This window comes from Eschrichtius robustus, chromosome 16, assembly GCF_028021215.1.
Source record: "Eschrichtius robustus isolate mEscRob2 chromosome 16, mEscRob2.pri, whole genome shotgun sequence".
In the NCBI taxonomy this organism is placed as follows: domain Eukaryota; kingdom Metazoa; phylum Chordata; class Mammalia; order Artiodactyla; family Eschrichtiidae; genus Eschrichtius; species Eschrichtius robustus.
In genome coordinates, this window is record NC_090839.1 from 76,122,671 (window position 1) to 76,145,930 (window position 23,260).

Below are 23,260 nucleotides of genomic sequence, written 5' to 3' on the forward strand. Positions count from 1 at the left end.
CGGTAGACTCATGAGAGTGAGAATAAAAATGACAAACAATGTCTTAGTATTTTTATGACCACATCGTTGACCTTTGGGACCCTGAAAGGGTTTGGGGGGACCTCCAGGGGTCCCCAGACCTATTGAGAACTGCTGCCTTATACTAATGTTGGATTAATATGAACAGAGTAGTTAACCTTTCTCAGCCTCAATCTCCTCAGCCATTAAAATGAGGATTTTGTGATTTATTAATAAGGAGTTTAATTTCCATTGTTAAAACTAGATTAAAAAGTTGTCCTCTGGCATCTATCTTGGAAGGTGTTTGCTGGTTTCTGTTCTGAAAGAGCTGCATTTGATACCAGATGAGACTCATCATGATCTCAGCTACTCAAGCTGGTAATCAGAAGACCTGGTTTCAAAGAATAATGCAAGAAGGATGTTCAAGCAGAATCTGCAAACGTTTCAATTTGTTTATGACTGGATTAATAATTTTGATTTTTGGAATTGCTGTGGTGGCTTTCCACTTGAGTCATACAACTTTCTATCAGTGGCTGTTTCTGGTATTGCTTTTTTTCATCGTTCATGGACTGACGGCCATTTATGAAAGATGCCAGTTAGAGGAAATCACCATTACCCAACTATTAGAATTATCAGGGCATTTATCAACCAGGATCAAACTGAGGCTTTAGCAATGGAGGAACCAACAGACACCACCTCAGTATGATCTTATACTAAACCCGGACACTGTTGGGCCCTTGGGCCTTTTTCAAGTCTCTTGAACATTCTTAAATAGAAATAAATTCTGGCTTTAAAAACAAAAACAAAACAAAAAAGTTGGCCCTATTCTTCAGCTCAGAAGAATTTTTCCAGAATGGGATTCTAAGGGGGGGTGTGGGGAGAGCAACACATCAATGATAACACTGATGTTAAGAACAGCTACTAGGACGTCCCTGGTGGCGCAGTGGTTAAGAATCCGCCCGCCAATGCAGGGGACAGGGGTTCGAGCCCTGGTCCGGTAAGATCCCACATGCCGCGGAGCAACTAAGCCTGTGCGCCACAATGACTCCGCCTGCACTCTACCTGCGAGCCACAACTACTGAAGCCCGCACACCTAGAGCCCGTGCTCCGCAACAAGAGAAGCCACTGCAATGAGAAGCCCGCGCACCGCAACAAAGAGTAGCCCCCGCTCACCGCAACTAGAGAAAGCCCGCGCGCAGCAACAAAGACCCAACACAGCCATAAATAAATAAATAATAATTAAAAAAAAAAAAAAGAACAGCTACCTTTCATGTGCTATTATTATTTGCTTGGTGCTGCACCAAGCACTTTACATACATATTCTCATTTAATGCTCCCAGCTCTAAAGTAGGTATTATGATTATCTGCACTTACAGACAGTTAGAATAACTCAAACACAGATGAGGCATTTCCCCCATGTTCCTCAGCTAGTCAGAGGCAGAGCTGAAACTAAAACCCAGGTCTAGCCCCAAAGCCTATGCTCCTTCCCAGAAGCCAGGTCAGGAAAGATTATGCAGCCAAGAAAAATGATCAGTCAGAAAGCTAATATTCAAATATAGAAAAATATATAAGATCCAAAGTCACATGTAAAATAGCATGTGTACACCATGACAGAAACTATAGAAAGGTATAAGCACAAGGACAAAGACTGAACGGGAGTATGCAAAGGTAAAACCTATTTATGTGGATAGGATGATCTCTGACTATTTTTTCCCCTCAAAACAAGTATCTTTTAATGTTGTTTCTCGATAAAAATTATTTTACTCAACTTTAAATGTTTCAGGGAATTTTAGTAAATCATAGAAGAATTTTTCCAAAATTGTATTTTAATCCAAGTGAAGGAATCGCCACAGAACAGAGACCCTGCTTCATGCTGCAGCATTTCCAAAGCTATGCTGAGAGAGCTTTAACAAGCTCTTGATTACAAAGAGGGCTTGTAAGAGGGCTCTTCGATTTTAAAACACCTGTGACCAACCTCATCGTCCCTGAATTGGGCCAGGCCCTGGTGGCAACTGGCACCCACGCCCCAAGTAGTATGTAGGCTACTCTGGGGCATTTACTAACTTGGAAGTAACCCAGACATGGTTGGAACACTTGTAATGGGCTTTCATGCAAAGATCCCCTCAGCTTTTTTCTTTTCTTACTTACTGAAATTCCACATGTTTTCTATTCAGTTCTACATTTATTAAGAGTTTCTCAACCTCAGCACTATTCACATTTGGGGTTGGATAATTCTTTATGGTTCTGTGCACTGAAGGGTATTAGCAGCATCCCTGGCCTCCACTCACCAGATGCCAGTAGTACTCTTTCTTCAGTTATGTTAACCAAAAAATTTCTCCACATTGCCAAATATCCCCTGCAGGGCTAAATCCCCCAACTAAGATCCTCCGACCTAACTGTAGCCTGAGTCCAGTAAAATGGGGAGAAACTCTTTTTAAGGAACCCTTGGGAGGAGGAAACAAGATCACAAGAGTTGTGATCCCAAGTCCCATTTTTCTACAGGTGAAAAGATCTGCAAGTACACGAACATGTGCATCTTGTAAAGAGTTGGGGAAAAAACCCAGAAGGTGTAAACTGGTCGCAATCGATTAGGGCTAAGACATCTTCACCCTAAAAAACTTTCCATAGCCAGTATATAGACACATTTATATTTAAAACTAAATACCATGTGTGCAAGAACGATATGGCCCCTTAATTTTTATTACAGAACAATCAAAGCTAGCTCAGAACTACAGTATTTATGTAATTTCGTTTTGTTCACTTTTCTTCCCATTTTCCAAGCAAAAAGAAGCGAGGACAAGAGAGCAACTAAGGAAGAGGGCTGAGGCTGCATGAGCGCAGAAAGAAGCCACACGACGGCATACAGACGGTACATCCACACCTCCCCTCACTCACTCCTCAAAGCAGAGTTGCTCTTCTAGAGAGAGGACATCCAAGGTCAGAGAAGGTAAACCAAGTAAGCAGCGAGCCAGGACTCAACCAGGGGAAGGAGGAGGCGGGCAGAAATGGTGAGAGTGACCGAGACAGCAAACTTAGAAGAAAGACAGTGCGCCTCGACTGGGAATGATGGGTTCACGTCACTGTCCCACCCCTCACTGGTGATGTGACCTCTGGCAAGTCACCGGCCATGAACCCCAGCTTCCTTTTTGTAAATAAGAGAGAAAACCATCATCAATTTCACAGGATTCTGGTCTAGTGAGGTGAGTTTAGGAGATGAGGCAATAATTTGGGGAACTATTCTGAGAAATAAACTACACACACCCGTCAAAACTTTTTCTATAACCAGGCTGTTAGAGCAGTTGTTGCAGGGACTAGTCCCTGGGTTTTATTCTTTGAAAGTGATCAGACAGAAAATGACATTACAAGAAAACATATGAGAAAAGAGACCAAAAGCCCACAGGGCCAAGTCTGATGGGCAGCTGGGCAGGGCAGTGAGAGTCTGGCAGGGACTGCTGATGGGGTATGTTTAGGAATTATCTGAGTTTATTCACTGGGCCCCATGGTTTCTCAGAATTTCCTCTATAAAACTGAACTCACAGTCAAGGGAGCTAAAGAATTTTCTAGACATTTTACCACTTAACTTGGTGTCTTAAGGGCACAAAGGCAGTTGAGCAAAAGCATCAAAATAAATGTTGATTAAATCATTAGCACTGCCCATATAGTGAAGCAAGATCTGATGGCTTCACTCACAACTCTCATAGAGTTAACAAGTGAACATGCAATTTTTTTTTTAAAAGAGGAAGTGCACCAACTTAAAAGCTTACTTAACTCCCTAGTCCACCCCCCCACCAGTCTCAATTTTTTTTGCTTTTTCTCAAATACTAATATTCAAGACTTCAAAAATTTTAATAATGTCTAAGAGGCAACTCTCAAAAAGCACTCATCATATTTTTAGGTTTTGTTTATATGGAATGTCAGCTGAGTTCTTATTTTATTTCCCCTAACCTCATAAACAAAACCTAGGCAACACATGAAAGAGTCAAGCATTTATTTTTGATTTGTATTATCTAATATTCTCCAACGTGGCCTCCAGGATATAAGTCTATCAAAGTATAAACTGACTTAGCTCAGAACATGTACCTGAAAGAAGCCAACTAAAACTCACAGCTTTTGGTACTGGAAAACGATATCAGAAAAACAAGTTTTACTAAAGTAAACTGCTGCTGCTCACTTAACCTGGATACTAAGATAGTATTCAACTATCAAAAGAACCAATTTTTGCAAACTACTATTGAAATGAGATGACAAATTTTTTTTTTTTTTTTTGGCCACACCACACGGCTTGTGTGTGGGATTCTAGCTCCCCCAACCAGGGATTGAACCTGGGCCCTTGGCAGTGAGAGCACGGAGTCCTAACCATTGGACCACCAGGGAATTCCTGAGATGACAAATTTTAAGATCAGCCAAACTGCAAGAGATTCCAAGGTGTATACTCAAAAATCAAATCTCTGCATCTTTGCAATTTTTTCTTTAATCATTCAAATATTGCAAAATATAAATCTGCTAAGTCACCTCAAATATCCACTTTGAAAATGAAGGTTTGCCACCAAATACAAATAAAGTTCAATTTCCTGTAGGCTTCTAATATACTCTAGAACTCTGTAATAGTTTTTAACCTAAGAAGTATGGCAAGTGACTCTCTAACAGTTTTTAATCCAAGTATGATAAATAGAATCGAAATAAATTAGTAAACTGTAAGCAGTCCTCAAAACTTCATGATGTATTTTCAATTCTACGGTAACTCTGCAAGAATTTCCACTTCCACATATTAACAACAGGCTACATGAAACAGCTAGGGCTCAGAGATGTCTGATTTCAACAGCCTATTTCCTTGATGTAAAGGAGAAAGATGAGGAAACATTTCTCATTAGCCACATCAACCTTTACAGTAGAGGAAGTAGTATGTGCCATTTCACAGGATGTACTCTACTTGAAAAGCATTTGTGATCATTTAATGTAAACAGAAGCCACTTAGAAACTAAAAGTTCCTGCTCAGACACAATTTCCTCTTTCCGTCCATCCTTGAAAGTAGCCATTTTTAGGTGAACTGCACTCTGTGACTTTTGAAACAGATATTAATATAACTATGGACAATAACTAGCCGCCAGTAAACTATTTAATGGCCGCTGTAAATATACCCACACTTTATCAAATGAATCCAAACTTCTATAAAGTCAGTGCTGATTACTGCACACTGGCTCCCAATCTGTCCAGGCCAAGATGACTTTTCCCTGAGCCCATGAGGAAGTAAGCACTCCACATGCCCACGTCCCCTCCTTCGGGCTGCCATCCACCTCCTATGACCTGACCCCTGCATGACTGCAAAGCAGACACATCACGCCCACAGGCTCATACCAACCTCAGCATGAGCAATACAGCCATGAAATATGAGAAAAAGGGAAAAACAAGCCAGGAGGGACAGCAGTCATAAGCTGAAGGTGCCACCTTCCTGATGGGCAAGGAAGAAACAAGCTATGTTGTTCAAAATATTATATTAGAAAGTACAAGTACTTACAAGGAACTAAGAAAGTCAGCTACTCAGAAGACAAGGGCAGAGAGGCCAAAAATAGATTAAGGAAGAATGTGCATCTGTGTCTGGCATAGATAAGCAATTGCTACCCTGCTGAGACCCCCAACTGCATTTAAAAAGAGGAACACAATGTATGGTGCAGACCATACCACTTTCTCCTGAGGTCGGGGATGGTGGTGGGGTGGCAGCAGTCACGCTGTGTTTGTCCCAGACAGTCTCCAAGATACCTACAAAGAAAGGAGAAACTGAGTTTAAGAGAGAAATAAAACTTAACATATAAAAATCAGATTTAGAAAAACAATGTATTGATATATTTGATCAAGAATCAGTATTTAAACGTCTGTCTCTATGTCTAACTGCTTTTTCTGGACAACACCACTTGGATATTCCAAACTCAATATATCTTTCCCCACAAACCTGCCACTAATATTCTCATGCTCCTCACCAGTCAACAGTACCATCCGCACAATCTCAGCATCTGGCCTCTGCTCTCCCCGTCAGGCCTCACCCCCACCCCACACAAAGGCTTCATCACGCTGCACTATTTACTAGCTGTTCCTTTCTCATGTGTTCTCCTTCTTAACCTCTGAACTGCTCTCCCCCTTCCAATCCAACTTGACCTTTCACCAGACTAACTGCTACCTGTCTCTCAGAATTCCACTCAGCTGTCACCTCCTCCAGGAAGTCTTCCCTGCTCAGTTTTGCCTGCACATAAAACATTACCTCTACCATAACTCTTAACACATTGTCTTTCTCCCCTACTAGAGTATACATTACTAGAGGGCAGGGACTATGTTTTATTCCTCTTTATATCTCCTTACAGAACCTGGCATATAAGATGATCATAAAAGCTTTTAAAAATATTTTGTTCTCAAAATATTTAATATTATAACATGGAAAACATTGAAAATATCGTGTTAAGTAAAAGAAGCTAGACACAAAAGGTCACATATTCTATGATTCTATTTTTATGAAAAGTCCAAATAGGAAAATCCAGAGACAGATAATACACTAATGGTTGCCAGAGGTTGGGGTGATGAAAATGTTCTGGAACTAGACAATGTGATAGTAGCACAACCTTGTGACTATGTTAAAAACCACTGAGCTGTTACACTTTAAAATGGTAGACTTTATGATACGTGAATTATATCTCAATTCAAAAAATTTTAGTGTCCGCAAAAGTAGGACACAGAGATGTCAGACATGGTCCCTAACTCTAGAAATTTAACAACTAGTTGTGGATGTCAATAAATATGCTTTGAATGAATGCTCTGAGGTCTGGGTTTCCCCTAGGGATTTCGGGAAGGATGGGGGGTAAATGGCAAGTTTACTTTTAATCAAAACACTCTTATAACCAATTTTAAGTGCCCACCTCATGACGACCACTTTTGTAACACATGCAAAAAAAAAAAAAAGTCCCTAGATATCCAAGAAGCAGCCTGAGTAGAAGAGCTGGAGATAGAAACCCTTCTTGTCCCTACAACACTGCCTCCAGCGCGCGGCTTGGCCTCATGGCCCGACACCGCCCCTGCACCTCAGAACCAGCAGCTCCACCGGCAGCACAGCGGGCACGGCCCTCGCCCTGTCGCCCTCGAGACACAGGGGCTCCGTTCTCTTCCTACCTTCCTGTCTCATTCTGAAGTTTGCTTTCTGTTTATTCTTACTCTTCACTCATAGTCACGAGGCTCTAACGCAACAGACCAGATGACGAAGCAAACGCTACATACAACTACAACCTGGCGCACAGGGTGCTGACTCCACACCTGGTCTCACTTCCCTACTCAGAATTTGAAATGTTCACATCTTCCTCCTCCTCCTCCAACTTCTCCTGATTTAAATTCAAATCATCTTAAATAAAGTGCTTGCCACCCACCTTACTTAGAATGCAGTAATCAGCATTTCAATCACATTCCTATGACCCGGTCTATACCGCATTAATCATGGCTATAGTGAGGACCAAATAATGAAAGACTTTAAAAGGAAGATAAATTACAAACATTTTTTGAGACCCTATCGTGTGCTAGATACTGGGCTAGGTGCTGGGAATATGGCACCACATTCTTTCTGTTTTTACGTTCGGTCTCAGTAACAGCTAAGGCAACTGCTCAAAAATTCTGAGTGCCAGGGCCTGCACTCCCGGCATCTGCAGGCAGGCCTCTGCCTTCTGGTGCCACCCAGCTGCTCACCTGTCAGTAGCCCAAGCACTGTCTGCACCTGTTCCAGCAGCAGCTTTCGCAACTCCTCCTTCCGAGCCACGCTGAGGTCCTCACGGGGACAAGCCAGCTCTTCTGAAGTTGTCTTCAACATGATCAGCCCGAGGGGAGTTGTCACAGGGGACTGGATCAACTGCCAGGAAAAAGTAAGTTTCTGAGCAGAGTGCCTGGCTAATTAAGGTACAAAGAAGACTGACGAATGGTGAATCTATGAAGTACAGTCGTCCCTCGGTATCCATGGGGGGTGGGGGTGGGGTGTTCCCAGGATCCCTGTGGATACCAAAATCCAAGGATGCTCAAGTCCCTTTATATTCAATGGTGTAGTGCAGTCAGCCCTCATACAGGAGAGTTCAAATCTTATGGATACGGAATGTCAACTGTACCTCTGTGTTTAATCTTACATGAACAGGCTACATAAATCAAACCTTTAGAAAAATGACCGAGTACACTTACGTACCTTTTTAACCATTCAAAATATATTCTCATCTTATTTTAAAGACAAAATTCTAAATAACACCATGAACTTAAAAACAACAAGAAAACAATGCTCTTTTACACCTAACATAGCAATTTTTATACATGTCCATACTCCCAACAGAGCCTTGGTTACTCTGCCCAGGTTACTATATTAGTGATTTCGGTATGGTAAACCAATTTGTGGTATCTTTCCAATATTCAGGTGTTAAATCAAGTTTACAGTTCCAAGCTTTGAATGCTTCATAAAAGTTCAAGATTAAACATGTGGCAGAGCAAAAACACACATACACGTCATTAAACTATGATACTGATACGGTTAGGACTTTGCAAATACCTATGTAGCAAATTAAGGTACTTTTTCTATCACCTGCAATATCCACTATGCCATAAGAAAGTTTCCTTAAACAAGAGACAGAAAAAAAGGTACACTTTCAACAGCATAACACTACTTATATCTTTCTTATCAATTTCACAAAATTCAAAGCATTTATTTTTTAGTTTCCAGAAACGGTAAAAGTAATCAAGGTACCATTAAAATCCTATTGGGTTATATGCTACAATCTACGAAAGAGCAAATAAATTAAAAAAAAACTTGACCATTTTCTTTAATCATAATTAACTTTAAATGTAGTTCATTCCCTGATAAAAATAAGGTTTTTTTTTACTCAATCTATAAAATATAAACCTTAGGGAAGAGGATGTCACCAGGAACTACACCCAGATAGAAAGGATATTCTCCACTTCAAAAAACACAGGGCAAAAACAAAAAAAACAAAAAAAAACACAGGGCACTTTCCTGTCCCTTGAAAACAACCCTTCCCATCGCAGACCAAGGAAAAGCACATCCCCAAAGAGCAGGACTCAACATTGGGAACTTAAAGAGAAATTCAACTGCCCTCAGCAGCAAGTAATAGTGTGTTGAAAATGCTCTCTATTAAATCAGCTAACACTTCAAGTACATCCTCCACAAGTTTTCCCTTCGTGCGCTACAAGTTCGGGCTATTTCTAACACCGACTTAAAATTCAGATAATGCAGTAGGGGAGAAACAGGAAATCCCTCCTCTAACAATTTTTCTTTACATGATAAAGTGAATAGAACTTTATAAGCACCCCTTTTCATTCAGACACCTTTGGATTATCAATCTGTATTTTAAAAGATTTCCATTACTTCTCTCCTTTCATTTCCTTCTTTCTGTTCCATCCCTTTTGTCTCTATTTTCCCCCAAGACCTCATTCTTACTCTCTCAGCTGGGAATGACTCATTACCAAATATTCCACTGGGCAACACTTTCCTGTACGTATGAAATGCTTCTGTGCTCTCCAGAAATAAAAAATCCCTATAGTATGGAAAACGTATCTTAAAGGTCCTCCTTTCTCTCATCATTTGGGAGAAGGGAAGAGAGTCAGGCAAGAAGCTGGCTGAAAATGAAAGTTATTCTTTACTTGAAAGAACAGCCTGATAAAATGTGTAATTTTCCTTCTCACTAGCTTTGTTTCCAGAAAGCGTTTTATTAAAAGAGTGTCTCCTTTCACCATCCTCACATACATAATTAAAGCTCATGACATAGGTAATCTCTGCAATTTATTTTAATAGAGAAGAAGCACCTTCAGGTTGCAAATCAAGTTCAGGTCCTTAGTGTTAGCTTCAGAAATTTTTATCATACCAGCCAATCAGAGAAGAAACATCAAAATTCTTTCTATGCTTCTTTTCAATGCTTGCCCCTTAAGTATCTGGCCCCACGCACAATGTGACCAGAAGTCCAGCTCAGCAGATTTCAGGACTCTGAAGAACTGACTCTAGAAAGGTCTGATGTACGTGCTAGTGCAGGCGGGGGGGGGCGGGGGGAGGTGGGGAGAACAGGGGTCGGTTCTGACTTCAACAATTCCTTCTCCAATGGCCTAGAAAGGCTATAACCAACACACAGAACTGCAAGTATCTTTCTGGGGCCCCAAATCGACTCCTCTTTGCCTGGTATGGCGGTCATCATAATTATGGCATAAACTGCACAGATGCCCCAGGCCAAACGTTACAGAATTAAAAAAAAAAAAAGGCTATGCACCCCAGACTGCAGACCATAATGGAACTAAGCCTATAAAACCTTTCAGATGGTTTAATCAACAGATTATATAATTGTGAAGTTGATTCCAGAACCAGTTTGGTCTTGTTTACCAATGCCTAAAGAAAAGATTTTCTTTATTATCATTATCAGAAATGTCAGCAATTTAGCACCAATCATTCTTGACATGGCTTTCATGCCACTGACTGGTTCTCATGCATGAATAAGAAGCGGGGAATAATACAACTGGAAAGAATTTTAAAGATCACTTAGTCCAATCCTCTCATTGTACACAGAAGGAAACGGAGGCTCACATAGGAGTTACTAAAATCAAGGTGATTTGTGACCAAAATGGACACAGACCCCAAACCCACTGCCTCCCAGTCCAGTGCCCCTTCCACTATGGGGTGTTTCAAAGTCATGAAGGCTGCATGAGGTGAAAGGAGTCATTTCTGAAGGGTGGAAAGCGGGAGGTGGTGGCGAAGAGAGGAAGACACAGCTACCCTTTTGAAATCTCCATGAGCACCTCACCTAAAAATGCTCTTCCGAATTCTCATTTATCATCATTAATCATACTTCATGGGAAGACAAGAAATGTCTGCTTTGCATCGAAGGAAATGATCTCAGCTGGGCGAAAACATGGTTTCTCCTCACTGCTGCCGACAGGACTCGGCTCTCTGTCTGGCTCACATTCTTGCTGCTTCACACAAGACACACCACTGACCAACCCAGGATGGAATCCACTCAGACCCCCCCACCTTCCTGGTTCTTTCCATCTCCGTGGACTTCCTGGCTCCCTCTTAGAGAGCCATGGAGACTTACCACAACTGCTTTTCAACTTGGAGTGAAAGCAAGCGTGTCAGAGAGAGCCAGCAAAGCCTCTGGCCTCCTAACCCACCACTCCAGGCTCCCCGCCTCCTAGCCATTCCTCGGGTTCTTTGCACTGTTATTCCCTCTGCCTACAACACTGTTACCCTGGAAGCCCACATGGCTCACTCCATCACTTCCACTCAGTTTCTGCTCAAAAGTCTGCTTCTCAGAAAAGGCTTCCATGATCATCCCATCTAAATAACACTCCTGATATTCCCTCCTCCTCACCCTAGATTTAGTTTTCTCACAATACTTATACCTACCTGAAAGAATTTACTTGCTTATTGTTTACTGATGCCTCCCCCTTGGGATTATAAGCTCCATGAAGGCAGCTATTTGTTCATTACTATATCCCCCCACGAACCTAGTTATTAGTACATGGCTGGTATTCAACAAATAGTTTATGGAATAAATGCATGAATCTCCTTTACAATATCAATTCAATAAATCTCTAGATAAATGAATCACCATACAAAACAAAATAATATTGAATGAAGAATTTCTGTGCCACCTTGAGAGGCAATCCAAAAGAAGCAATATGGATGCTGGATTTTTTAAGTTGCTGCATCATTCAAACGGTTTGCAGGGAGAGCAAGCAGAACATTAGAAAATGGTATTGTTCCGGAAGATTCTGCCGTCACTAAGACTATAACCAATTTTCAAAGAATTTTATTTCTATAAATCTGTACATAATGCCCATTTCCTACATACCCAAGACTGCCTCGATAATATAAACGTTTCCAACTTTATCACAGGAGTCAAATGAACAAAAGCATCGCCCTCTTGGCTTTTAGGTCCCACCTATTCCCTGATGACTTCCAAATCCTGAACTCCAGATCCACATTTCCTAATGTCTCACTAGACGTGCACAGAAGGAACACGCAAATCTTAAATGCATTTTCTGCCAAACTGAATTCACCATCTTCTACCCAAACCCATTTCCTCCTCCTTCATCCCTGGCCTAGAAAATCTGCCATCTGAGCCAGGAACTTGGAAGGCATTCTAGCTTCCTCCTTCCCTCCTCCCTACAACCTAGTCCCTGCCCAAAGCCTCCTCCGTGCCTCGCTGCTGTCCAGCAGGTAAGCCCCGGCTTGGCTCAGGCCCCTCGGCTCACTCAGACTTCTCCAGCAGCAGCCTTCCAGGCCTCCTTCGCTCTGGCCTCACCCCTCTGCAATCCAGACTCCACACTGCTGCTAAAGTCGTCACTCCAACATAAACGTGTGGCCACGTTGTCTCCCTTCTCCAAACTTTTCATTAGTTCTCGAGTAAGGACTATGAATTAAACACTGACGCCCCCTGCAAACGCAAAGCCCTCCCTGCTCTGGCCCTGTCCGTCAGCCTAGCCTCTCACTCTACCACTCAAGCCACCACCTCGCATCTCATCACCAACAACACTGAAAACACCTCAGCTCCTTGAGTCTAAATGCTGTGTCCTCACTGCACTCGGCACAATACTCCACTACAGACATTAACATATTGTTGGGTAATTATTATTTCCATCGCTTTCTCCCCACTAAACTGTAACTATCGAAGGCCTCATCCTGGCACCCAACACCTGGCACAGTACCTAACAGGCTTTCAAATACTTGCTGGACAAAATTTCACAAGAGGTTAGCAAAGTGATTGGGGCTCCCCATCCCCCACCTTCTCCACTGCACCAAGGTACAGCATGTCTCAGGAACACAAGGTTAAGTGAATGAGATAATCCACCCCACAATGACCTCACCATTGCAGTTCCAAAACGCTCATCTTAAAAATCGTCTTCAAGACAAGAAAATAATCACTTCTTCAAACAAATTATTTACAAGATAAAGTTTCTGTAGGTTATCTCCTTACCTGTAAAATGTTAGTAAAAAAGTCATGGTAGAACATGGGCCAATCCTGACGGCCAATGTCAACAATCACTTTGCAGAGCTTGTTCCGGATGAAGTAAGGTAAGGTTTTGTGGTGAGCCAAGAGGAGTTTGGGCAGGCAGCTACGGATTTCCATCTTATCCTGAGATGGGACCCCAAGCCACATTTTATTGATCAGATTCTGAAAAACAAGTATACATCTTGTAAGTTAACAATCTATACACAAAACAAACTGGTTTTCATCCAACAGTAGCTATCTCCCTCAAACAAGAAACTCTGCTTTTAAACAAAGGTTTGGAGCAATTTGGCAATGAGAATAATAAAATACTCAAATTTTATGATACAACAATCCCATTCCTAGGAACATAATTTAACAGCTACATAATTTAACAGAAACAAAAAGGTGTAGGTGCAAAAACTTTCTATCACACCATTGTCTCTACCAAAAAATAATGACAGAAACAACTTTAATGTAAGAATAGGAGAATGGCTTGGTGAATAATGGTACAGCCCCTTATAGGAATATAATATAAAGGTAAGTAGGGGGAAAAACACAATGCAAAATGAAGTGAGCAATATGATTATAATTAGGTTTTTTGAAAAAAAGTGTGCACAGGAAGGCAATGATTGGAAGAGAGTTGAAATAAATGAAGATTTTTGTGGTTGGGATGATGGTATAATGGGTATCATCCCTCCTCCCAACTGTTTTTCTTTAATCATCTTTCTCTTTTAAATGAAAACATGGAAGGAAAAGTTATATGTTACCACAAACGACCTCCCTACCTCACCTATCTTACCTTTTGGTGCTGAAGATGGAAAGGCACCCTAGAAAACCTGACATCTTGACAAAGGCAGTATGTGGCAAGAAGCCCCCGAGCTGAGTTACCAGTATTTCCCAGCCATGTACACATCAAAACTAAAGTCTAGTGCCAATAACAAGGCAATGTGACTAAAAAATACTCTTCAGAATAGTATAAAAGTATCTGACAACTTACCTCAAAAACCGTTAAACTGTACATCATTACATAGTCATTCCTAGTGCTGGAGAGAAAATACAGGCAGAATCTCCAGGCTCCTATTTGCTGAGCAAAGTTATTAAGAAGTTCCTCTGGAAAAGTTAAATAGCAACAAGAGAAGGCTATGAAAATACACAAAATTAATATAAGGCAGGCTGTCTTATTATTTTTTTTAAACACACCTCTCTCCACATAATGTAATGATGTCAAAACCAATTACAAAATCCAGCTGATTCTTCAAGATAGAAAGGACAAAGCATACAATATTTTTCTGACTCTGAGGTGACCATGAACACTGACACCTAAATAACAATAACCTAGCTATGGACACCTTTTTTTTATGGGCACTTTTTTAGGCAGAGAAACTTTCACTGCTGAAATTCTTAACCTAATGTGTAGACGGATACAAGAGTATCATTTTTACCTTACAAATGATGGCCAACTGGTAACTTACATCATCTGGGGTACAGCTATATATTACCTCCTCACCACTCACTCAACACTGTTCTTACACACACACACACACACACACACACACACAGTGATGGCCAGAAAAGTAGGAAAAGAAAAAATTAAGACTAATCTTATAAATACAGGATTGGAAAAAATGCAAGAGAATTCAAGATGGCTAACTCTTCATCTGAGTTGGTTTTATTTTAAAATATCACCCACAAGTCGGCAAATAAGAGCAGCAGTCATGGGAGCTGCCAGGAACCACCCTGTCCACCTCAAATCAGTTAGAAGTGGTTTTCTTCCTCCTGAGGCTGCTGGGCAGACAGCAAGCATTAAGAGTCTGTCACCGTGTTTCTGGACATGCTGCCCCTTAGTCACCTTGACCTGCTGCGCTGGTCATAAAATATAACACAGAGCGGGTAAAAATACAAAGGCAACAACCCTGAGAGATTCTAGGAAGCCCTTGGAAAAGCAGCAAGCACAGCAGCCCGTTCTAATCCTAAAGTCACTGCTCTGCCAGTGCCCTACAACTCAGGCTAAGTGCACCAAGGCAGTCTCATTACAAATCCTATAAAAGGAAGCTGATGGTGTGTTCTTATAATTAAGCAAAAGTTTCTATGACTCCCAGAGGTGAAGTCCAACCAGAGTGATCTCTGGCTGGAAATAAGGAACTCTGGGCTCTGTTCTAGACTTTGCCACTAATTCACTGAGTCTGATCCCAAGCAAATCACTGCTCCTCTTTGATGCTTCAGCCTTCTCCACTTTCAAAAATGACCAGACTGTCTCTTAAGGCTCCCTGCTAACAGCTCTATCTCTAGAGCACTAATAACACACTTTTGGTGGAGGATGGGTGGAGCCCCTATAATAAAAGGTCTCCCCTCCTTTCTCCCACCTAGCTAGGAAAGACTTTAGTTTATCCTAAGACATCAAAAAAGAAGCAAGAAGTGGTTCCAGCCCACACACTCAAATAAAGCTATGGAGACTACGTACAAAAAGAACTAAGACACGCCTACTACCAAACCCCCGGATTCCCCTTAGCCGGCATTTAAATTAGACTTTTGTAGCATCTGGTTATTTAAAACTATTTAAAAATCAGATTAGAATAAAAATATGTTAAAAAGCTTCCACTTTTAATTCATGAACACTGAGGTGAACAACATTAGCTTTGCAATCCAAAATTTAAGAGAAAAACCAAAAGCATATCAATTATAAGCTAAAAACAGGACTATGGAGAAATTAGATGTAAGGGAAAGGATCCTTCACCTCCTTTGGTAAAAATCACCAGTGATACTTTTACTATAAGGTACTTTGGTAGCATAAAACTAACAAGAGGCTCACTCTGGGGGCAAGAGGTGGGTCAGCCCAACTGAGTAATAAGAGAGAACCTAGGGAAGCAAGCAGAGGGGATCTTCTAAGCCGGAGGCCTGATCATCTACTGGGCTCAGCTTCCGTCAGTATCCCCTGTTTATAAACGCTCTGGTTCCCTACAGCACAGTCCCTCAGAAAAGAAGGCATATACAGGGCAGGCCCACAAGAGACCAACCACATTTAAAATTAAGAGATAAGAAGCTGCATCCACCAGGAGCTGATGTGATACTCAAAGGATGCAAGGGAAAATGGGCTGCAGCCGAAGGTTTACCGGCCACCTGAAAATCCAAACGCTAATCAAGCTTTGGACCAAGGGCAGAAGTCAGCCATAACACTCAGCTGGCTAACATGACTTAGAGAAGCCACGTGGGACAGAGAAATGGCTCTGCAGAGACCTGGAGAGACAGAAAAAGGCCTCCAAGGAAGTGAAAGCAATGAAGGTCAGTACAGAGCAGCCAGACACACAGGGGAAAGCCTCGAGGTTTGGATCAAGAAAAACAGTTTTCATCTTCAAGTTCAGGGCTTAAGTGAGGGCTCAGAGGGAGAAAAAGATTACTCTAGGACTTCAGTGCAGCATGTCCCTGAAGCAGAGATCTCACAACTTAAATAAACCTTCTAGTTTACAGTACGCTTTAATGAATATTGTGCATGTCAGTGAGTATTAAATTCAAAAAGAGGTTCTAGAAGGTGCCGAGGTTCCCAGAAGACCTGAAATTACACCTACATCTCTCTGTTGTTTGAAGCCTTTATTCAACAAAACTTGCAGAATGAGAGCGATAACAGTGGCAATAAGGAAAAAGCAAGAAGGCCCCAAAGGTTACACCCGTTAAAGGATCTCTGGGAACTAGATGAGGTTCAGGATAGACTTCTACACACCAAAAACATGTTTGTTTTAATGCTTTCATGAGTTTTTTCTTTAAATTAAGTCACAGACTTCTTATAAAAGTTTAACATTGCTAAAATTAAGAGCAAAGCAGGGGGAGGGGTTTCCACACATGGCCAAAGGAAAGAAAATCCATCACTATGGATTCTAGTGGGCTCTGCCGAATACAGCCCTTGCAGCTAGGTTTGTAGACCTCACCAGCCACCAACCAGCAGGACTGGATTAAAAAGAGCCAGAATTCAAGGGGATACATGCAGGCTTGACCAGGCTGCCAACATCAAGGCTACCAACTCTTTCCTCCCCATTGGGGCCTCTTCGTTATAAACGACTCTTTACTACTCAACATTTCACTTACCTATCTCACGTTTTCTTTCATTGGTTGTACAGTCGTGGAAAAACTCTGTCATCAGACTTTCCAGTGCCCTGAGAGAGGCTTCTTCAGATGCCTAACAAAGAAATTTGAAAAAAACAAAAAAAAAAATCAGTAACTGTATTTTCAATTCTACTGTTCCTCAGTTCCTTCAGGTAACATTCAACAGCCATAGTAATTTACTTCCTCAAAACATCTTGGTTCAACATTCTTCAAATACATGATATAAGCCAGAAAACTGCAAGGAATTTCCCAGATGACTCAAAACCCAAAGTTTTAGTATACTCTATAAATTCGTGCTACCGTGCTATCAATTTTCAATTATTTATGCTAAGGAAAAGAGAGCAAATAATTTAAAATTTAATTCTGGAAACATACTGAAAGCAAATTAACAGCCCCTGGCCCTGACTGAATAGGCAGAGTGAAGAGATTCAGAAAGGTTAGGGTGCCTTATAGACTATCTGTCACCAATGTTATTTGCCCCATGTCTGAATAGTTAGCCATACTCTAAAATTCAGAGCAACTGTAGTCAAACTGCTGCATGGATTCCTGGGGTTTTCTGAAGGGACTTCAGGGGCCAAATATCCACTCAACTCTCAATCTCACATGAGCAGCCAACAGAGATTAAGGTGCAGCTAAGAGCCAAGCAGAGCAAGGACTAAAAATGAGACAGTACCTCCCAACCTCAGACCCACAGAGAGCCAGACTCTCAGCAGAACCACTCAGGTGGAGAATAAGAGAGGGACCCTAAGCCCCCAAGGCTCATCCTCTCCCTTTTCCATACATAGCCCCAAACCCACTTCTTCTTCTCTCACTGAAGGAGGGGACATCAGGTGCAGCAATGAACTTGAGTCAACACTCCTTCACATAACCAGTCTGCAACAAGGTGAGCATTCGCAGGCCCTTTTTGAATCCTCACTGGCAATAATCTACCTAGAGATGATCAGGAGCCAACAGCAGTTTTGATTTCTTAATCATCTCCTAATTTCCTTCTTCCCACCCACCTTCCCTATATCCTCTCCACTGCCCCCAAAGTGAGAGCTGACTATTAAAACTGCATTTTAAAACAAGCCCACAGGGACTTCCCTGGTGGTACAGTGGTTAAGAATCTGCCTGCCAATGCAGGGGACATGGGTTCGATCCCTGGTCCGGGAAGATCTCACATGCCGTGGAGCAACTAAGCCCGTGTGCCACAACTTCTGAGCCTGCGCTCTAGAGCCCGTGTGCCACAACTACTGAAGCCTGCACGCCTAGAGCCCATGTGCTGCAACAAGAGAAGCCACTGCAATGAGAAGCCCGTGCACTGCAACAAAGAGTAGCCCTCCGCTAGCCGCAACTAGAGAAAGCCCGTGTGCTGCAACAAAGACCCAATGCAGCCGAAAATAAATAAATAAATTTATTTTAAAAATTAAAAATAAATTAAAAATAAAATAAGCCCACACTCAAATGTATCATTTATCAAACTGTAATATTACCAAGGGCCTCCATTTGGTAATCGGCTTTTTTTTTTTTGGTAATCGGCTTTTGAGGACACTGAGGAACTTGGGCCATTTCTGTGAATCAACGAGCACTTCTTAGGACTGGCACTAATTACAGAGGCTGAATCAGGCTTGCACCAGCCCACCTACATCAGCCAGCACATGTTAGCACACTAGCCAGCACACGGGGGGCCACGTTCAAGCAGTGCCAGGCACGGCCGTCGCTCCCATGCTGCAGTCATGGTGACAGCTGTGCAATGACAGCTGAACTCTGACATGCTGAGTGATGAATTATTGTTTAATAGTTCTAGCACTTGTGAGTTTGAGGGACTTTTTTTGTAATTTAATTTTATTTATTTATTTTTGGCTGCGTTGGGTCTTCATTGCTGTGCGCGGGCTTTCTCTAGTTGTGGCGAGCGGGGGGGTTACTCTTCTATCTATCTATCTATCTATCTATCTATCTATTTATTTATTTATTTATTTTGGCTGCATTGGGTCTTCGTTGCTGCGTGTGGGCTTTCTCTAGTTGCGGCAAGCAGGGCTATTCTTCGTTGCGATGTGCAGGCTGCTCATTGCAGTGGCTTCTCTTGTTGTGGAGCACGGGCTCTAGGTGCAATGGGCTTCAGTAGTTGTGGCACATGGGCTCAGTAGTTGTGGCTCGCGGGCTCTAGAGCGCAGGCTCAGTAGTTGTGGTGCACGGGCTTAGTTGCTCTGCGGCATGTGGGATCTTCCCGGACCAGGGCTCGAACCCGTGTCCCCTGCATTGACAGGCGGATTCTTAACCACTGCACCACCAGGGAAGTCATGAGGGACTTTCTGGTCCGAATTTTATGATAAATATTAGCCCTCTGCTCTTTTTTCAAACCAATATACCAGTTCAACTAAAAAATATCCTTGGATTGCAAGTTAAGCTTTTTAATGCAAAAATAACCGGAATGTGGAACAAAAATAAGACTGCAATCCTCTTTAACCTGTTTCAAGTTGTTTGTGTTGATCAAAACAGCCTCACTGTTCTCAGTGACAGATTTTCTAAGTGTTATAAATTCATATTTCAAAATGAATTTGTATAAATAAAAGAATGCTTCGGTCTGCTTCATGAATCAACTTGGTGTACCATTTCATTTGAAAAAACAATTAGCTGTTTTTAAAAATGTTTGTGGGAAGATTTAAAACAATCAAAGGAAAATCTCCTATGTTAAAGTAACTTATTGGCAAAGAAATAAACATAAATCAAGACATATTTCTTGAACCAAAATCAGCTATTCAGTTAAAATAAATCGATAGTTTTTCTGGAGCTAAAATAGGTTCCTGAACACTAAAGATACATCTTGAAGTCACACCTGCTACACAACTTATTCTTTTTTTTTTTTTTTGGCCGTGACGCGCAGCATGTGGGATACTTAGTTCCCTGACCAGGGATCGAACCCAGGCCCCCTGCAGTGGCAGCGTGGAGTCTTAATCACTGGACCGCCAGGGAAGTAAGTCTCTCCACAGCTTATTCTTGCAATGAATCATTTTAGAGTAGATCCTGTAAAAAAACCTGAGCTTATCACATTCAGGCAATCAACTGTCAAGGTTTATTTCATATGGGTTCTTGAGGCAGAAGTTTGTGAACTTGACAATTACCGGCCATACATCAAAGGCTGCTGAAAGCAAGTCTCTGACTCCCCAGAGAATCCAACCCTGTCTCCATTCCCAGTCCCATCAACCCCACCCTCCCAGCTCCAACCCAAGCTAACGTTCCCACAGAAGGTGGAAAGACAAAAGTATCCACAAAAATTACAGGATGATAGTCTCGCCTGATTTCGTAAATGATGGTTATACGAAAAAGGAAACTCTAAAACCTAATAATCCAGTGGCATCACCAGGTGTTTCTCAGCAAGAACAAATAACGTGCTGTTTGCATTTTCAATCATTTCTCTAACTGCAACAGGAACACCTACCCCATGGGGTGTTAGGAGGACCAAATGAAATGCTCCATGTAAAGCTGATATGTAAACTCCAAGAGGTTATCTAATTCACAGTTATGGCTGCTATCATTTTTATTTGGTCTCAGATACCAAATGAAAACAGACCAAAGCAAAACAACAAAAGTGGTCAGGCCTACTTTGAAACTGGAGATTCATGCCTTCAGGCTTAAGGGCTTTGTCCCAAACATATCTAGTGGGGCTTTTTTCTAACTGGATTTCAAAACAAAACTATCTTCAGGAGAAGAAAAGGAGGTTGAGACTTTGCCAGGATCATACAATCGGAACAGAGCTATAAAGACATGAAGGATATGTTCAAGACCTGCAAATGGTTGAAGGATATTGGAGAATTAGCCCCATTTGGCCAAGAAGGCCACTGGACCCTTTGCTAGCTGTTTTAAGCAGGTGGTGAAGCCAGAATTCAGACGGCAGTGGGTTAAGAAATTAGTGGCCTACTGAAGCCCGCGTGCCTAGAGCCCATGCTCCACAACAAGAGAAGCCACTGCAATGAGAAGCCCGTGCACCGCAACAAAGAGTAGCCCCCACTCGCCGCAGCTAGAGAAAGCCCACGCACAGCAACGAAGACCAAAAATAAAAAATAAATTTATAAATAAATTTATAAAAAAAAAATTAGTGGCAAGTAAGTATCAATACATGGGAATATTCCATACAGACTACACTTTCAAGTTATAAAAGGACAAAGACATTTTAAAAAAAAAGTGTCATGGTGTGGTAGGAAGAGAGGTTTCAATTCAATTCCCAAAGGCTATTCAAGCAATGCTCTGATTAACTGATGAAGAACATTCAGGATTCAGACACCTGACTGCTTCCCATCTTGGACTTGGGATTTAAGACCCAGATCTTGCAGAACTAAAAGACAAGTTTAGCTTAAAACCAAGCGAGGCACATTCACACACAAAAAAAATTTCAGTTACATGGCAGACAAAAAATGTAAGCAGTAAAACAATAAAGCTTCTAGAAGATAATACAGATCATCCTCATGACCCCGGGGTAGGGAAAAAATTCTTGGAAACACTAAACATAAAGGAAAAGATTGATAAATCAGAATATTCATCAGATGGCACAATGAAGAGAGTATAAAAGAAAGCCATGAAATGGGAAAAGATATCACCAATATGGATAACAGAGAACTCATATCAGAGTATAAAATAACTTCTACAGATCAATAAGGAAAAGATAAATGACTCAATTTTTTCAACAGGCAAACAGTTATAAAAGAGGATATTCAAAAAGCCGATACATAAAACAAGTGCTCAAACTCATCAGTCATCACAGAAATGTAAATTAAAAACAAGACAGTGCTACAAATCTACCAGAATGGCTAAAATTTAAAAGACAGTAACAAGTATTGGTGAGTACGCTGAGCAACTGGGACATGCACACACTGCTGCTGGTGGGACTATAAACTGGTTATAACCATTTTGGAAAATGAACATATGCATACTTTATGACCCTGTAATTCTACTCCTTGACAATATATCCAACAGAAATTTGGAAACCCCACAAAACGTACACAGATATTCACAGCACCATTATTCATAATATCCAAAAAGTCTAAAGAACCCAAATGTACATCACCAGTGGAATGGACAAATAAGCTGTAGTTTATTCATCAGGAAGATATTATAAGACAACAAGAATGAATGAACAGGTACTTCCCTGGTGGCGCAGTGGTTAAGAATCCGCCTGCCAATGCAGGGGACACGGGTTCGAGTCCTGGGCTGGGAAGATCCCACATGCCGCAGAGCAACTAAGCCCGTGCGCCACAACTACTGAGCCCACGTGCCATAATTACTGAAGCCCGTGCGCCTAGAGCCCACGCTCCACAACAAGAGAAACCACGGCAATGAGAAGCCTGAGCACCACAACGAAGAGTAGACCCCGCTCGCCGCAACTAGAGAAAGCCCGCACGCAGCAACGAAGACCTAACGCAGCCAAAAATAAATAAAGTTTTAAAACAAAAAGAATGAATGAATATTGCTTCATACAACAACATGGATGAATTTCACAATGTTGAATTAAAGAGGCCAAAATACATCCTTCATTATTCGTCTTATATTAATTTTTAAAAACAAGCAAAACAAATCCATGGTGTTATAATCAGAATAGTGGTTATTAACCTCTGCGGAGGAGGGAGTCTGGGATGCTAGTTATTCTGTTTTCTTGATCTGAAAGTTACACCAGGATGACTGTGCACTTTTCTGTAAGTACATATACACAATTTTTGAAACTTAATGTTATACTTATTTTTAACATTCAGGTTGGTATTTGCAGACTCTGATTTTAGAAATTGTGTTTTTCCTCTATTAGCACAATTATTAAGAGCAGTTGGGAGGCCCACAGGTGAAGTCTGAGCATGAGACTCCTGGATTCCTAGGAATCATCACCGATTTGTCTTCAAAGCTGCAAGGGTGACAACAAAAAGTATTACAATCCCATAAGTCTATGCTTCCCCTGAGCTTACCTCAACAGCAAATTAAAATCCTTAGGATGATGAATTAAAAGTGGCTCAGAATATACACACTCTCGGAGACCTATGTATATATCTAAAAAATCATTTGTGTTCCAAAAAGAGTTAAAATCTGCCAAGTGGACCTTTCAACTATGCCTGCCTTGACTTTATCTGCATTTTTATTGCACTGCTCATGGTCCAGCAGTTCAGAGACTATACTATACGTCTGGCTCATTTATTAAGGAACTACTAAGT

At 41.5% G+C, this 23,260-nt stretch overlaps 1 protein-coding gene across 2 annotated transcripts in view; it reads right to left on the bottom strand.

Annotated features, from left to right (window-relative positions):
- XPO6 (exportin 6) overlaps nucleotides 1–23,260 on the bottom strand; it is a 119,106-nt gene that overhangs the window by 62,827 nt on the left and 33,019 nt on the right. For both annotated transcript variants that reach the window (XM_068565512.1, XM_068565511.1), the window contains exons 2-6: nucleotides 17,073–17,163; nucleotides 13,993–14,105; nucleotides 12,981–13,178; nucleotides 7,714–7,873; nucleotides 5,677–5,754 (exon numbers count right to left, since the gene is read on the bottom strand). In XM_068565512.1, the coding sequence (XP_068421613.1) occupies nucleotides 5,677–5,754; nucleotides 7,714–7,873; nucleotides 12,981–13,178; nucleotides 13,993–14,105; nucleotides 17,073–17,163 (640 nt within the window). The remainder of the gene's footprint in view (nucleotides 1–5,676; nucleotides 5,755–7,713; nucleotides 7,874–12,980; nucleotides 13,179–13,992; nucleotides 14,106–17,072; nucleotides 17,164–23,260) is intronic.